At 40.1% G+C, this 17,706-nt stretch overlaps 2 protein-coding genes across 4 annotated transcripts in view; one reads left to right on the top strand and one right to left on the bottom strand.

Annotated features, from left to right (window-relative positions):
- The window catches only part of LOC105473294 (lin-7 homolog A, crumbs cell polarity complex component), a 145,976-nt gene extending 128,597 nt beyond the window's left edge, over positions 1 to 17,379 (bottom strand). Inside the window, exon 1 of one of the 2 annotated variants that reach the window (XM_011727033.3) lies at positions 17,244 to 17,379. In XM_011727033.3, coding sequence (XP_011725335.1) covers positions 17,244 to 17,325 — 82 coding nt within the window. In that variant the 5' untranslated portion in view covers positions 17,326 to 17,379. The remainder of the gene's footprint in view (positions 1 to 17,243) is intronic. The other variant, XM_024790170.2, reaches the window with a different exon arrangement.
- Positions 15,968 to 17,340, top strand: LOC112425149 (uncharacterized). 2 transcript variants are annotated; one of them, XM_071071387.1, is made up of 3 exons: positions 15,968 to 16,323; positions 16,467 to 17,032; positions 17,254 to 17,340. In XM_071071387.1, exons 1-2 carry the CDS (start codon positions 16,140 to 16,142, stop codon positions 16,919 to 16,921), a joined length of 639 nt encoding a protein of 212 aa, XP_070927488.1. In that variant the 5' UTR covers positions 15,968 to 16,139; the 3' UTR covers positions 16,922 to 17,032; positions 17,254 to 17,340. The 2 variants fall into 2 exon arrangements, with proteins under 2 accessions (XP_070927488.1, XP_070927489.1); XM_071071388.1 differs by having other exon boundaries at positions 16,467 to 17,036; positions 17,254 to 17,337.
- Positions 17,380 to 17,706: the final 327 nt, after the last annotated feature.

Genomic DNA, 17,706 nt, shown 5'->3' with positions numbered 1-17,706 from the left:
TGGAGATTTCTAAACGCAGAGAAGAAAAAATAAATATAAGCAAAAAACAGGAACACCTTAATATGGATAATATTAAGTTGTAATATATAATAATATCCATATGTAATATATAATATAATAATATCCAGTTCTAATATCCATGTACATCTATCTGGCCTGTGGCTAATCTGTTCAGCTACTTAGGACAGAGGATTGCTGAGGCCAAGATCATGTAATGATTGCTACACTTTCTTAGCTCCAGCTGTGGTATGGTCTGAATGTGTCCCTGCAAAATTCCTATGCTGAAACCTAATCACCAGTGTGATGGTATTTGAAGGTAAGGACTTTGAGATATGATTAGGTCAAGAGGGCTCTGTCGATAAGGCCTCAGAGAGCTGCCTTGCCCCTTCTGCCATGTGAGGACACAGCAAGAAGGTGTTCTCTAAGAACCGGGAAAAACAGGCCCTAAACAGACATAAAATATGCTGGTACGTTGATTTTGGAATTCCCAGACTCCAGAACCATAAGAAATATATGTCTGTTGTTTATAAGTGACCTAGTCTATGGTATTTTGTAATAGCAGCCCAGATAGACTAAGGCGGACTGCTATAACAAAATGCCACACACTGAGTGGCTTAAGCAACTGATGTTTATTTCTCATAGTTTTGGAGGCTGGCACTTCCAAGATCAGAGTGCCAGCAGATTCTGCCTGATGAGGGCCTTCTTCTGGTTACAAACAGCAGCCTTCTGGATCTGTCTTCATAAGTCAGGAGCCAGAGGGAGAGCAAGTGAGCACGAAGGTGTCGGGGAGGGCGGGAGGGAGCATGGTCTGGTCTCTTTCTCTTCTTAGAAGGCTGACAATCCCATCATGGGGGCCCCACCCTTTTGACTTCATGGAAACCTAATTACCTCCTAAAAGCCCACCTCAAATACCATCACATTACGGGTTAGGGCTTCAACATATGCATTTTGGGGGAACAGAAACATTCGGCCTATAACGTACACCCATCTTAACATTTTCCTATTGGTAGTTACCATGTGGATGCCAAACTGGCAATATTTGAAAAATGTGTGACATCAGAAGAAATTAATGTCTGCCTGGTCACAGAGTATCTCATTTATCCAGAGGCATGTATCTGTCAAACTCAGCTAAGTAAAATAGGTCTGAGAAGCTGGAAGGATGCAAATTTTCCCCTTGAGTTCACAAAATAAGTATCTCAGCATTCCTTCAGTAATATGCATTAAATTCAACTGCCTTATTTGTTTTATCTTCTACCCTTTACAAAAAAGCCCATTTGCTGGAAAACATACACTGTAATGAAACAGGAAAGGAAATAAATCCTATGTTTAGGTTAAAAATGGTTAAAAATAAAAGTTTTGGCCTATAGGAGTAAGCATCTGTTATCTGTAAGTTTACTTAGAACATCTCTTCCAGATTGAGTGCTAGAAAAATATGGCATTATTTGGGCCACTAAAATCCATATTAAAACCTCGAGGCATGTATTTTAATGATGATGGATAAGAACAGTCTGTTTATGTCTTTCAGGACATTCACAACTAATATTTAAGGGAAAAAGATGTCACGATTCTCTCTTCATGAGTGAAATTCAGGGCCTGCTACATTCGCAAATGCTTTTCTCTCCTCTCACTTGGAGGCAAAAGACTATCAGGAAAGATGACTTGGGGTACTATTACCACTTTTCACTCCTTTTTGTGAGCCTGTCAAAATTGCAGGTCCATATAAAGAAGTTTTGCCTGTGCATTATAGGCCACTGAAAGGTAACCTGAATGTCACAGTCATAATCTCTTGGTTCACTAGCACAGCTTGGGAAGAAGGATCAGAATATTTCTGGTACTTTCTTATAATGTAATCTGAGATAGTTAATTTTAAGTGTCAATTTGCCTGAATTAAAAGATACCCAGATACAGTAATCCACCCTTATCCCCAGTTTCGATTTCTGTGGTTTAGGTTACCTGAAATCAATCTCTGTCCAAAAATATTAAATGGAAAATTCTAGAAATGAGTGATTCATCTACTTTAAATTGTGATTTGCTCTGAGTAGCACGATGAAACCCCTTGCCTTCTGTCTCTGTCTGGGATATGAATCATCCCTTTGTCCTGTATACACTACCTGCCCATTTCTGTATAAGAAAAACATAGTATACAGAGGGTTCACTACTAACCTTCGCTTCAGGCAGCCCCTGGGGGTCTTGGCACATACCCCCTTGCATAAGGGAGGGCACTATTGTAGTCAGTAAATCACTATTTCTTGTTATGTCTGTGGGGGTGTTTCTGGAAGAGATTGGAATTTGAGTCTGAACTGAGTAAAGGAGATCCACCCTCACCTAATGTGGGCGGGCACCCTAGCCCAGATAAAACAAAAAGGCAAAAGAAAGGCAAACTTGCACTCTTTCTACTAGAGCTGGAAAACCTTTCTTCTTTTGTCCTTGGACATCAGAACTGCAGTTTATCTGGTTTCTGGACTCTGGGATTTACACCAGCAACCCTTGGGGTTCTCAGGCTTTCTGTCTCAAACTGAGTTACACCGCTGGCTTTCCTGGTTCTGAGGGGCATGTGGGTCTTCTCAGCCTCCATAATTGTGTAAGCCAATTCCTCTAATAAATCCTCTTCTCATAAATTTATAGCTGTATATCTTGCTGGCTCTGTGTCTCTGAAAAACCCTGCCTAATACACTGTCTATGGGTAATTTTGCCTTTTGTACTAAGAAATTAATAACCACTATTAATAAGCACAATCATTTATTTAACATCTGCTATTTTTCAATAATTGTGCTGGACCTTAAAAATATATTACTTAAATTGCTTTACCAAATTGGTATGTAAGTTCCTTTTGTAAGCATTGGACAAAGTTCCATCCTTTTTTTAATCATACAACATACTCTCCTGGTGTGTCTTCTACCTGTCTGTTCTTTGAAGTCTTTGCAAGCACCTGTGTCTCAATTGTTCCTTACAAGTTCATGTTCCTCAGAGCTTGCTATAGATGCTATTACTGATCTATGCACTTGTTATTGATAGTATAGTCTAGTGGTTAAGCTTAAGTTCTCAAGAATCAACCAGGCTGAGTTCCATTCCTCTTTATTTAGCCTCTTTATGCCTCAATTCTTCAAAATACAAATACTGTTTTGCATTTTGTTTGTTGTGAAGATTAATTGAAATGAAAGTTTGCTGTGAGGCTTGTTGCCTTATAAGTTTGTTGTGAAGATTAATTAAAATGAAACATGAAAAGTGCTAAGCACTATGTCTGGCATGTAGTAAATATTCAGTGTATGTGAGCTGTTGTTATCCTACTCAAAATATGTTATCCTAAATTATCTGCATAATAACTGTCTTCTTCCCTAGAATATTAGCTCTTTCCCTAGCCTTGCCTTGGTACTGGGCACTCATTAGGCTATCATTTACTTTACACTGAATGACTAAGCAAAGGAAAGAATAATCAAAGGAATGTGTCACCATGCAAACTTGGTGTCATGTTTCCTATAGGAAGGATGAAAGAAGTACAGTGTGGAGAGAGTAGCAATATTCAAAGCTTTCATAGAGGGTAAGTGGCAGAACTGCAATTCAAATCCATATGTGCCTACATCTGAAGCCCATGCATTTTTTCATTTATTGCATTAGGGAAAATCCACCCCTGGGGAGAAGAGGTGGAGAATAAAATAATTATTGAGCACTTACTATGGACCTGATCGTGTTCTAAGCACTTGCATGTGTTTTCTCATTTGATATTTACAGCAACCTTATATGGCAGAGACTATAATTATTTTCAGTTTTACAGAGGAAAACTAAAGTACAGAAAGGACAGTAACAGGTCAAGGTTATATGGCTAGGATGAAGCAGGGATAGACAGGACTGGGACTCAGCCATCTGGATCCAAAGCTCACACCCCTAAAGCCACTTTTGCCTCTCTCAGCATCATGTGATGCATTGCAATTAAACAGAACTAAAAAAAAGTTAAAAGTCACTCTTGGTTATATTTACCCCATTCAATTATTTAGTACACATTTGATTTCTGTATGTGATTAGCTTATATTAGAAAAATAAAATAAGACAGCTGAACATCTACATAAACTCTAATTCGTGTCCTGAACTATCACTGAATCTCAAAGGTCATCTGTAACAACTTTTACAAGTTGTCATTCAATTTTGCCTGTCCATTTCCACTAATATGATGCTCATTAATTCCCAGAAGGCACTGCCTGAGTCTAATTTTAAAGAGAATGTAGGAAATTTTTTCTTGAATAAAAAATGTCAGTTTATATCCTTCACTCATTTACCTAGTTTTACCCTCTAAAACTATGCAATATTTGAAGACAAACCACTAATTTACCCAGCAAATGTTTGAGCACGTATCTTTCAATCACTGTGATAGGCAATGAGTACAGAAAGATATATATTAAAACACATATTTTTAGGGTGACAGCCATATAGAAGAAAATTTCAACCTCATGTGGTAAGTGTTCTAATAGAATTATTTAAAAAGTGTTAATTGAAGCATCAAGAAGTGTGTGATTTGGGGAAAGAGCAGGATGGCAAATTAGGTGAGTATACAGGACAATTTTTATTTGGACCTCCAGGCATCTCCAAGTGCTTCCTGCTTCTGGAGATACCAAAATAAACTGAGCCCTTGCCTCTTCATATAGCCTGAAGGCAGCAAACATTCTCTGTCCTTGCCTCTTGGCAGGAGGATGGAAGTACATGATATCCAGGACTCAGCAAATAAATAATTATCATTCTTGGGTGGTTACAATATGTCAGACCTGTTCTACGTGCTTTATACACATTAACTCATTTAAAACCAACAACTCTGTGGGGTCAGTGCTGTTATTACTATTTTCCGTTTTACAGATAAGAAAACTGAGACTTATTCAAGTAACTTTGAGGGACATTGGAGAGCTATTAAGTAGAAAAGCTGTGATTCAAACCCAGGCAGGATGGGTTCTGGAGTGTATGTTTTTAAATACGGAACGATGTGACTTCCCAAACAATATAATACTCGAGAAATGACTTCGAGTGCAATAGAAACTTGAAGAAAATAGTATTAAAATGTCACTTTACAGTTTGCACAGTATTTTGCTTTCCATTATCTCATGTAATCCTCATGACAATCTTGTAAATAAGCATTACAACCTGACTACCACCCTGTATCCATCTGCTCCGTTCTCCTCTTTATTTTCTTTCTTCTAGTTACTGCTTGCTATTGCTTGCACCCTGCAAGATGATCATCTTTGCACTAGCTCTTTCCTCTTCTCAAAGTGTTCTTCTTCCAGATCGTTCGTTGCATGGTTGTTTCTCCTGTAACGTCACCTCCTTGGAGAGCCCTTCCAGAATCTCATGGTGTAGCTTTCAGTCCTATTCCACTGTTTACTTTTCTTCTCTGCACTTTGCTCTCTGGAATCATACTATTTGTTTACTTATTTAAATATTTTATCTGTTGATTTAACTAGAACATAAGCACCATCACTAACAGAGAATCTATCTTGTTTATTTCTGTATCTCTCTCCTTAAATATAGAGTAAACATGACATACAGAAGGCATTCAAAAATATGATTTTAGCTGTTTTGCTCCTATTTTCATTCCTATTTTTAAAATTCCTTCTTTATTATAAGTTAGTTTTCCATCAATTTTTTAACTTATTATTTGAATATAAGGGATTGATTGTTTTTTTGGACACTCTTTAGAAATAAGATGATTGATTTGGGCATATGAAAGGTTGTATAACCTTAGCAAATTCGCTAATATCATCTAATAGCTTTGTAGTTGATAATCAATCTGGAAATGATTATTTTGACAGTTTCTATTTAATATTTTGTTATTTATTGTTTTATAACATTGGTTAAATCATTTTTGTGCTGTGTCTGATATGAACAGAAATGTTCACTCTTTCGCCTCTAAATATAATATTTGAGAATCCCAGCACTTTGGGAGGCCGAGGCGGGTGGATCACAAGGTCAGGAGATCGAGAGCATCCTGGCAAACATGGTGAAACCCCGTCTCTACTAAAAAAATACAAAAAAAATTCGCCGGGCGTGGTGACCGGCGCCTGTAGTCCCAGCTACTCGGGAGGCTGAGGCAGTAGAATGGGTGAAACCAGGAGGCGGAGCTTGCAGTGAGCTGAGATCCGGCCACTGCACTCCAGCCTGGGCGACAGAGCGAGACTCCGTCTCAAAAAAAAGAAAAAGAAAAAATTGACATTGGAGGCAACTGATGCCTAGTTTTTATCAAGTTAAGGAAGCCCTCTATTTAGAGATTACTAAAAGTTGTTTTTAAATCAGATATTAATGTTTTCATCACATGCCTTTATCAATATATACTAAAATGATATGTTTTTTTTCTCCTTTAATCGGTTAGTGTAAAGAGTTAGGTAAACGATTTTCTTTTCTTTCTTTCTTTCTTTCTTTTTTTTTTTTTTTTTTTTTTTTGAGACAGAGTCTGGCTGTGTTGCCCAGGCGGGAGTGCAGTGGCGCGATCTCTGCTCACGCAAGCTCCGGCTCCCGGGTTCACGCCATTCTCCTGCCTCAGCCTCCCGAGTAGCTGGGACTAGAGGCGCCGGCCACCGGCACGGCCAATTTTTTGTATTTTTAGTAGAGACGGGGTTTCACCGTGGTCTCGATCTCCTGACCTCGTGATCCCCCTGTCTCGACCTCCCAAAGTGCTGAGATTACAGGCGTGAGCCAACACGCCTGGCCACAGTAAACTGTTTTCTAATGTTGAACTATCCTACTTTTTTGGACACTGATGGTTCTCAGCTACAAGAGATAGAACTGCCTTTAAAAAGGGAATGTGGAAATTCACTGGGTATTTTCAGTTAACACAGTGTGATTCAAGCCGGCATTTAGCTCCTGGGAACTAGGGATACTAAACCTCTTATATGACAAATAAACTTAGCGCCTTACCTACCAATGGTGTCTCAGTTGAGAGACACTGCTGTTAATTTGTTTTTCATCATTTTTTTTAAAATTATACTTTAAGTTCTAGGATAAATTTGCACAATGTGCAGGTTTGTTACATAGGTATACAATGTGCCATGCTGGTTTGCTGCACCCATCAACTAGTCATTTACATTAGGTATTTCTCCTAATGCTATCCCTCCCCGAGCCTCCAGCCCCCACCCCCCGACAGGCCCCGGTGTGCGATGTTCCCCACCCTGTGTCCATATGTTCTCATTGTTCAATTCCCATCTATGAGTGAGAGTGTGTGGTGTTTGGTTTCCTGTCCTTGTGATAAATTTGCTGAGAATGAGGTTTTCCAGCTTTACCCACGTCCCTGAAAAGGACATAAACTCCATCCTTTTTTATGGCTGCGTAGTATTCCACGGTGTATATGTGCCACATTTTCTTTTTTCTTTTTTTATTTTTATTTATTTATTTATTTTTTTGAGACGGAGTCTCGCTCTGTCACCCAGGCTGGAGTGCAGTGGCGCTGTGGCGCGATCTTGGCTCACTGCAAGCTCCGCCTCCCCGGTTTACGCCATTCTCCTGCCTCAGCCTCCCGAGTAGCTGGGACTACAAGCGCCCGCCACCTCGCCTGGCTAGTTTTTTGTATTTTTTAGTAGAGACGGGGTTTCACCATGTTAGCCAGGATGGTCTCGATCTCCTGACCTCATGATCTACCCGTCTCGGCCTCCCAAAGTGCTGGGATTACAGGCTTGAGCCACCCCGCCCGGCCTGTGCCACATTTTCTGAATCCAGTCTATCATTGATGGACATTTGGGTTGCTTCCAAGTCTTTGCTATTGTGAATAGAGCCGCAATAAACATACATGTGCATATGTCTTTATAGTAGCATGATTTATAATCCTTTGGGTATATACCCAGTAATGGAATCACTGGGTCAAATGGCATTTCTAGTTCTAGATCCTTGTGATCACCACACTGTCTTCCACAATGGTTGAGCTAGTTTACACTCCCACCAACAGTGTAAAAGTGTTCCTATTTCTCCACATCCTCTGCAGCATCTGTTGTTTCCTGACTTTTTAACGATTGCCATTCTAACTGGAGTGAGATGGTATCTCACTGAGGTTTTGATTTGCATTTCTCTGATGGCCAGTGATGATGAGCATTTTTTCATGTGTCTGTTGGCTGCATAAATGTCTTCTTTTGAGGAATGTCTGTTCATATCCTTTGCCCATTTTTTGATGTGGTGGTTTGTTTTTTTCCTGTAAATTTGTTTCTTTGTAGATTCTGGATATTAGTCTTTTGTCAGATGAGTAGATTGCCAAAATTTTCTCCCATTCTCTAGGTTGCCTGTTCACTCTGATGGTAGTTTCTTTTGCTGTGCAGAAGCTCTTTAGTTTAATTAGATTTCATTTGTCTATTTTAGCTTTTGTTGCTATTTGCTTTTGGTGTTTTAGTCATGAAGTCTGCCCATGCCTATGTTCTGAATGGTATTGCCTAGGTTTTCTTTTAGGTTTTTTTTTTTATGATTTTAGGTCTTACATTTAAATCTTTAATCCATCTTGAGTTAATTTTTGTATTGTATTGAGTTTAATTTTCATCATGTTTTAAAACATTATTAAACATGATTAATATACCAATACAGTCATTCTAATATTTTTTAAATAATCCCTGCTAGGGTATGGTGTATTCGTGTTTTTCTACATTATTGATATTAAATAGTTTTGTATTTAATTTTCAAGAGAGTTTTTATAATATTTTGATAATTTAATCACACTGCTCATGGTGCATTATCATGTTGGTGCAAAAGTAATTGCAGTCTTTGATATTACCTTCAATGGCAAAAACCTCAATTACTTTTGCACCAACCTAATAAATAAAGTCCTCAATCTTTTCCAAATAAACTACTCTTAAACCAGATTATTCTAGCCATACACCAGTACAATCAATATGCAATCAACATTGTAATTTGATTCAATCTAATAAATGAAAGCTACATTCATTTCCTCTAAATTATCTCTCTTTTATTGTAACCTGCCATTCAAGCTAGGAATAATTTTAGAATATTGGTATGGTTGGCCAAATTATTTGTTATTTCTCCTAGCTTAGTCACCTGTAAAGTTTATTAAAATATAATCTCTGGTGCTCATTCAAAATATTGGTAACAGTGCTGAACAAGACCATGAACCAAACTTCCTTGGAGAAGTGTTGCTACTAGAAATCCAACAGTGCAATCATCCACTTTATGTACTTCCACATTTTCCACAAGGCATCTGAGAGTTGTGTGGTCATGAATATATAATCAGACTATGGCATATGTCTGAACTTCGGCAAGGTCTACTCTTAGTGATTTTCCATGTAGCCTCTGGGATCACCACTTTCTTTTCTAAGTGCCAATATCTCATTCTTTTAAAAAAATATGTATATACATATTTTATATATATTTTAAAATACCTATATGGGCCAGGAGGCAACAACAAATAGATTGCCCTATAGTTTCCCAAAACACCTTTGTCATTTTTTTGGAAGCCAGGTTATTGGTCCATCAGCAATTACTGCTCTTCTCCAATTTTCCTCAAAAATCACTTTCAGCAGTCCCTCAATTATATTCCCCATTTTTTCTTCATTATTGTTAAATAGACCCAGCTGTAATTTCATGCTATTTTTCTCCATCTATTTTATGGGTTTAAATCTTATAGCCATGTTGTGACTGCCATTATTCTATCGTTTTTTATTAAAGGTAATCCTTTGGTTAATTTAAAAACAAAAGATGTTATATTGAAATATAACTATCGCCACACTGGGGAAGTAAACAAAATTTGCACAAACAGTTAGACTTGGACTAGTTATATTGTTTCTAAGGAAAATTACCATCAATGGAAATTAGATCCCCTAGTTTTCTGTCCAAGACAGGTAGATACTTGAATATAACTACAAAATAAGTTTCAATCCCTCATGATTTTTTTCAAGTGGTCTTTGGGCATATTTATTTTTATTGGACAAGTGTTTGAATTCAGTTAGTATATTACTTAGCAAAATTCAATCTTTAAAAAAAAAAAAAAAGATTTCAACTGAATAAACCAGAAGTAAGGTATGGATGAAATTAATATAATTTTTAAGGTTAAGTGCACATTTGGTAGTGCAGAGTGAGTTCAAGTTAAATCCATTTTAATTTCTTGATTAGGACATACTTCTGTCATTCATGTATTTATGGTTAAAAAATTTAAAAACGTAGCTTATAGGTATGTGTGTGGAGGGGGGCAATTCTATAGCAACTCCACCCATTTAAAAAACCTTTTCAGTTGTATTCTGACGATAGCTTGTACGATTCAATTCACAGGTTAAAACAGCAAGGTGAATGCAGACAATCGAATCAGGGCTATGACTATCAAAACCAACACCTCACATTCTTTCTTGACCCTGGAGAGCACTACACTTGTAGGAGCCAGCTACGTACACACAGAGAGGCTAAGTGACATCCTAAGGTAGCCACTACTTTTGCATTACGTTAGGTTGGATGGCTTTTGTTTTGTTTTGTTTTGTTGCATTAAGAATAATCCATGACAGTAAGTCTTGCTAGGCCAATTTTATTCATTCATTCACTCATTCAAACAACAAATACAAAGAGAGTGCCAACTATGTGCCACACAATGTGCTGGGTTCTACATAAACAAACCCAACATGGTCTCTGACCTGACGGAAAGTATATCCTCACAGGCAAATGTCACGACTTTAAGAAAAGAACTCTAAGAGATACTGGCATTGTGCATATAACACCATCTCTAATACCCAGGACACCTTCCTATTTGATGGTACTCCCTAGATGTTTTCTTTCCTCTACTTAATAGCTAGGCCTTAGTTGTGATCCCTGAAAAATAACACTCATAAGCAAGAGCCTTAATTTCGTAACTGACAGGAGCACAACAAATACATCTCAGGGCTCGCGTGGCTGACACACCAAACTAGAAGAGATTCACCAAATTTCTTTTTATTTTTGTAGCCAAAACGCTTTAGAGATTTGGGTCATTCTCTTTGTAACTTTTAATTATCAAATAAAAAACTGGTTGGGTGCAGTGGCTCTTGCCTGTAATTTCAGCACTTTGGGAGGCTGAGGCAGGTGGATCACCTGAGGTCAGGAGTTCGAGACCAGCCTGGCCAACGTGGTGAAAACCCATCTCTGTTGAAAAATACAAAAACATCAGCTGGGCCTGGTGGTGTGTGCCTGTGGTCTCAGCTACTCAGGAGGCTGAGGTCAGAGACTCGCTTAAACCCAAAAGGCAGAGGTTGCAGTGAGCCGAGATCACACCACCACACTCCAGCCTGGGCAACAGAGCAAGGCTCTGTTTCAAAAAAAAAAAAAAGGCAAAACTCCAGGGGTGTTTTGTAACTATATAGTGTGAAAGGAAACACTCACTGATTTACAAAGAAATAAAAAAGTTCAGTTCAAAAAAATTTTTTTTAATATTTGCTGAAGCCCAGAGAAAACATGAGAGAGCAAGCAAGCACTTACTTTTTCGTACAGGAAAACACATGTGGCTGCTGCTGTGGGAAGGATTTAGGACAAAATACATAAAATATAGTCAGCTCTCCTCTTTTCCACCCCTGATCGAAACACCAGGGCATACATCTTGAAGACGACATAAAGACTAACCTAATTTTTATTTTCCTTCTTCCTTAGTCTTTCTCCATGTCAAATTAAAAACAAACAAACAAACTAGGAGTAAGAGAAGGGGCAAATCCCTCTGGAATGTAAGGAAAAGCACTTTTCTGCCAAATACGGATTTTATAAAAACTGGTAAATAAAACCGATTAGAAAAGCTATAGGCTGCCCAGGGCTTGAATTGGAAGAAGATACATGAAGTAATAAGCTCTGCCCGCCTTGAAAAGCGAAAAGGGAAAAGAGAAAAATTGTAACGTATCACAAATTCTATGACAAGTGTGGCACCCATGGGATAGTTATTTGCATTCAATTTTTGTTTTTATATTTGTTTTCCATAAGGTTGAAATCCACAGAATAAAAGCTCTTGGTTTTATAGCAGATTTTTTAAAGGACAAAAGTTTGATTTGTTTTAAATGAAAAGCACACTAGGATTTGTTTAATCAATATTTTAAATTACGACTTATTTTAGAAGCCAAGAAATAAAGATTTCCATTTACGTTTTTGCAACTTGTCTGAAATGAATTTAACTCACAGAAAAGTTAGATGATAGTAGTACCAACCTTGTATCTTATGTAAGCATTTAAATGCAGATTGGAAGCTACTAATCATGTCATAAGGAAAGTATTAGAAATGTTTTAATTATTCATTTTTCTCCAAGAGTTGGTTTTGTATTATTCCTTCATAAGCCATGAGTATTCAAGAGCCATTTGGCTTAAAATTAGGGGAACAGAGTAAGCAAAAGTAAAATTTGAAGAGTTATTTTGTATTATCTTCTCTGACCTCGAGATGAAATGTGAAGGAGAATTGGAGCTACCATACTTTAGAAAGTCCCTAAATCCATGAGGTCTTTAATTCCTGAAGCATTTCTATGTTCTTTAATATCCACGTGTTAAGTATCAAGGATTGCATTCTGCTTTGTTCCCTTGAGTTGAGCTGAAGGTCATTCCTGGTTTTAGAGATTAAAATCTGAGCAAACTAACCTCTGATGTAGAGAAGAGTTGCTACGAACATTTTAAAGTCTGGAAGAGAAGAATTCCACCCTAATCTCCTTATCAGTATCTTCTCTTTGTTACAAGGGTAAATGGCATGTACTACTTTCTATACCACTGTCTAACATAAAATATTGGACTGAAAATGAATATATCTCCTATTATGACCACTTGGATTCAACATGTAGATTTATGCATAGTGACATGTAAATTACAGTGCTCAGTATATTTCTGAAAATCTAATTATAATATATGATGTTTTAGTCTTGCAATACAAAGAAGCAAAAAGCTGATCTATAGATTTTCTTGGCATATATAATTAAATTTCTACCCCAGGATGCATAATTAATGTGTTATTATTTCTTGGTAATTTCAGTTTTTAATCATTTTCTTGGTTATAAATGTATAAACTGAATGACAGACAAGTTGTGACTGTGGACCTGCTTTTATGTATACTCTTCACTCTCTCCAGAATCTTAAGGATCTTACTAATCTAATATACCAAAACACAGTTTAAATTTTGCTTTCTCAGTGAGCCTTCCTCGACCAATGCTAACCAAACAGGCCCTTCTCCATTATTCTCTATTCCAACCACATGTTTATTTTCTTCAGAGCACTTCAAATTTTCAAATAATCTGAAATTCTAGTTATGAGTTACATCAACTGACCCCTGGCTACCAACTTCACGCATCCCATTTTTCATATTCTTCCCTCTCTCACTTTTTCACATTGACCTTCCTGGATGTTCCCAGTATGCACAGGAGTTCCCCCTGCTGAGGACATTTCCCCAGGTATCTGCAACTTTGTCTCCTCACTTTCTACAGGGCTCTTCTCAAATGTCACTGACTCAGGAGAGTGTTCCCTTACTAACACATCTAAAACAGCAGCCCCCATTTACAGCACTCTCATTTACCCAGTTTTATTTCTTCTCCTTGGCACTTGTCGTTGTATATGTATGTGTTCATTGTGTGACTCTCATTAGCATGCAAATGCCATTAGATTTTATTTATTTTGTTCATTAGCACTGGCACAGTGTATAAAGCAATGTTTGGCATAAGTCTGGTGCACAATACTTATTTGTTAAATTAATTAATTAAGCCCTTACTTATCATCCGTCTCTTCCATTAGACTCGTAAGGACCACAAAAGCAGGAACTTTTGTTTCTGGTATTCCTCAAGCATCTTGCATATAGTAGGTGAAAAATGAATGTTGAATGAATTAATATTTGCCTCTGTGTGTATTTTAATCTCCCTCTCCTAGTAGGTTCTAATTACAGTGAAAAGTAGAATTATATCTTTTTATCACACCAGTGTGTACCAATTCCATAATAGGTTCTGGCTTATGATAGGTACTCATTAAGTGAAGGATATCAAGGACTGGGACCAAAGTCAACAAGAACTTACAATGACCATAGCCACCCAGAGGACTTTACAGGGTTGATCTCAGGTCTTAATGGCAGATCAAAAAGAGTTTTGGATAGGCACAGAGTCATGGAAGTCTGAAATCACCTTGTTCATCCTTTTGGGGCCCAGCCTGGACCTTGAAAAAGCTTACTTCCCAGAGCAGACCCAAGAAGCTAGGTGGAGACTTCTGAGTTTCTTACTTTCAGATATATCTTTCAAATTTGGAAAGCAGTAAATCTTAATTTTGATCCCTAGCTTTGATTTGTTTGCTTAAAACGTTTGCCCTGAAGACTATATCCATGTATGATGTCAAAGGGTAGCAAACAAAAAGTAATTCAATTTTAACATAAAATTTCCACTAAATAGAGCAACCTTGAAAACATCTCTTATCTTCACTTTTTCATGCTTTTTCATTTGTAAAATGAAGATACCAAAAAAGAACTAGCAGCTCTAAAATTATAGATTATATATTCAGATTTGCTGGGATGCCCTTGGGAGGCTTTGTCCATCACCTTCTTCCCTTCTTCTCCTTTGCCCACCTGCCACAATTTCTCTTGGTTAAATGTCACAGTTTTGGTGAGCTACTGTTACTGATGGGAATCCATCAAGTGTATAAGGGGAAGGCTAGGTTGAGAATCTCTGGCCTATGTTATCACTATCATCCTTTCCATGTCCAAAATACTGTGAATCTATGAAATGCATCTCAGTTCACTAGCAAATCACTATATTTTAACATTGCTTAAGTTACTGCTATCCTGAGTTTACTTACCCCAACTAAACATTAATTTTTTATTGTACTGTGAATCAGGGACTATGGCAGACACTGAGAATTCAAAGATGAATTTAGAAATGGTCTCTTCCCTCAAGGAGTTCCATCCAATAGGGAGACAAATGCAACAGAGTGTGATAAATGCTTTAATGGGGCCAAAGCAGCAAGTCAATTTAAAGCATATCAAAGGGCACCAAAGCAGCCTGGGAGAGAGGTGATCTGGAAAATCTCCCAGTAGGTGACCAAAAACTGAGTCCTAACTCTAATTAATTGAATTATAGACTGCTAAAGCTGCACAGTGTTAGAATCATCTAATTCAAACTCCTGATGTGGCACAGAGAGAATCTGATGTCCAAAGAGGCTCATGTATGCAGAGTGAGTATCAGAGTTACAACTGGGACCCAGATATGTAATACTGGGCTGCCTCTTTTAAAATGCACCTTTTTTTGCAGGGAAATTTTTAGAACCTTTTCTTTCATCAGTTTAATAATGAAAGTAATCAATTAATCATATTTTAATAAGGTACAGAGAACAATTATTTATTTATATTGACTTTATGCTCAGTGGTGATGCCAATAACCCATCATCTCTTGGTTATAGATTTTCATGAGCTGCTGGTGAATTTTTTCAGACCTATCCACAGGGTAACCCTGTTTGCCTCCTGAGCTACTCCATGGGCGTAATCACACTCAGAAGGACAAGTAGAGTTTGGTTGTGAACAAGAACAAACTTTAAGAATAAATCTTAGTCCGATTAGCACCTCCTCTCAACAACTGACTGAGGCATCTAAGGGCTAGGGTAAAAACCAAACATTGAAATATTTTTATTAGTAGTAGTAGTGGTAGTATATAAAATGACTCAAGTATGCAATCTTCTTGGAGTTTTTGCTCCTAATGTAGTCACTTGGTTTGGGATGTTTAATGACTGTGATTTTGTAATGGGACAATATAAGAGCACATCACATTAAAACATAAATACTTGGAAGCCCATAGTTTCTGATAGCTTGCCATCTGTTTGGTTCTTACCGGCAATGGATTTATCCTGCTTAGTGCAGATGATGATATTGTGGGTAAAATCATGGATTATACAATGGATTTCTGAGGTCTTTAACTACTGTTATTAATTTTGCCAGCTTGCAAATCAACATTTTCTAATATAAAATCAATTACATTTTATTTTTCAACTCTTATCCTAAGAAAGGTTGCTATGGGCACCACATAACATCTGCTCTGGCGCCAACAGATTGCGTAAAGTCACCCACAGTCTCTTCAAATTAAAAACCTCAAACTGAGTTCACTGGCTTTGTCACTGTACTCCCAGCAGGATGCTCTTTTGCCTTGCCCCACCGTTCAGTTTAATCCTCTAGAAAGAAAATTTTTAGAGGTACATCGGACTAAATCATTTTTCTTCTGAGCACACAATTTCCAAATGGCCGCCCAGGGTCCTAAATCCGGCGGCTGCGGAGAGGGACTAGCGGGTGTCCTCCTCTGCAGAGCCGTGGGACTCGAGCGCCTTCATCACTGGACGTTGGAAGCCAGGAAGGAAACCCATACACTCAGGGACAGGTATAACCCCGCGCGGGTGCACCAGCGAGGCCCGGATCGCAGCAGAGGTCTCATCCCTGAGCTTGGTGGGGGCGTCCTGGGGAGGAAGAGAACACTTTCCCCATTCGGGTCAGAGAGCAGGACTGACTGGGTCGCAGGTCAGAAGTTGAATTTTAACACGACCTGCGCTTTGTCCCCGCGCCTTCCGCAGCCCGGGCGCCGCGGTGGCACCGAGCTGGGAGAGGACGAGAGAGGCTGGCGCGGGAGAAGCCGAGAGTTGCTACCGACTGGGAGCTGCCGGCGGCGGGAGCAGACGCGACCCTCGCCGCTTTCGAACGCGAAGCCGGGGAGAGCCGAGCTCGGCTGCTGGGGCACGGCTCCCCGCGCTCTGCCTTGCCCTTTCGGCGGAGGGCAGCTACCTGCCTGCTGCAGCCCCGCCACTGTGCGCCCGGCCGCCCCGGGGTGCGCCCAGCCCGCCCCCCGAGCGGCCGCCCTGACTCCAGCAGTTGGACCGACCCTCGCCCTCCGGCGCCTGGACAAACTTCCTTCCTCCCGCGCCCCCGCGCCGAGCAGGCTGACAGGCGGCTCCCTCGCCGGTCTCCTCTGGGCTCCGGCCGGGCGAGCTTGCTCTCTGCCCCTCTCCAACCCCGAGCCCCTGGCGCCTAGCCGTCCCCAAGCAGCCGCTCCAACAAAGCCAGAGGCCCGGAGACGACCCGGCGAGGGACTGGGAGTGGCAGCGGGGACCCTAGAGCCAGAAGGAGGCGTCCCCTCGGCGGGGCGAGTACAGTGGGAAGGGGCAGCGGGGATGTAGCGGGGAGAGAGAAGGGAAGAAAGTGTCCTGCTCTAGGCGCGAACGTCTTCCTGGCTCGTCCTTGCTCCCCTTCTCCCCCGGCCCGAGCGCGTCCCGTGTCCCGGTGGGAATTGGCAGGCGGGGGAGGGCGGAGGGGAGAGGGGACGCGGTGGCCTGGCTAGCGAGCCGCTCCCTTACCTCTGTCCAGGGTGAGCGGCTGGACCACTGTCAATGTCGCCATGTCTGCCGTGGGAGCCGAAGTGACGCTCGGCTTCAGCATCAGCAACCGCTCGTAGTGAGAAAAAAAGGAGGAGATTGGGGGCGGGGGTGGAGAGGGAAGACGGAAAGGAGGGGGAGGAGGGGGAAGAAAGAAGGTGGTGGTGGTGGAGAAGAAAGCTTGGGTGGGTTGGTAGCCAGATGGAGACGCAACTGTTCCGCGGCGGCAGATCTTTCAGTTGCGGTGCGGAGCTGAGCAGGTATCCGAGAGCGACTGCATCGCCGGGCTCTGGGAGGGAAGGCTCTGCCCTGGAACTTTGCTATTCCACCCCCAGGAGCACTGGGTGGGTGTAGCTGGCGGACTGCTTTCTTTCAACTTTCCACTCTAATAAAATGGTCAGAATATACGTGTGTGCATGCGTGTGCGTGTGTGTCAGGGGAAGAG

The sequence above is a fragment of the Macaca nemestrina genome, chromosome 10, assembly GCF_043159975.1.
Source record: "Macaca nemestrina isolate mMacNem1 chromosome 10, mMacNem.hap1, whole genome shotgun sequence".
Lineage (NCBI taxonomy): Eukaryota > Metazoa > Chordata > Mammalia > Primates > Cercopithecidae > Macaca > Macaca nemestrina.
The sequence above is the reverse complement of the archived record's forward strand: the minus strand, read 5'-3'. Positions and strand labels throughout refer to the sequence as shown.

Bases quoted from the DNA above. Each gene is read 5' to 3' on its own strand.
- LOC112425149 (XM_071071387.1), top strand. From the start codon at position 16,140: ATGGCCGCCCAGGGTCCTAAATCCGGCGGCTGCGGAGAGGGACTAGCG. The intron at 16,324-16,466 runs GTCTCATCCCTG...CGCCTTCCGCAG, and splicing joins AGGCCCGGATCGCAGCAGAG to CCCGGGCGCCGCGGTGGCAC.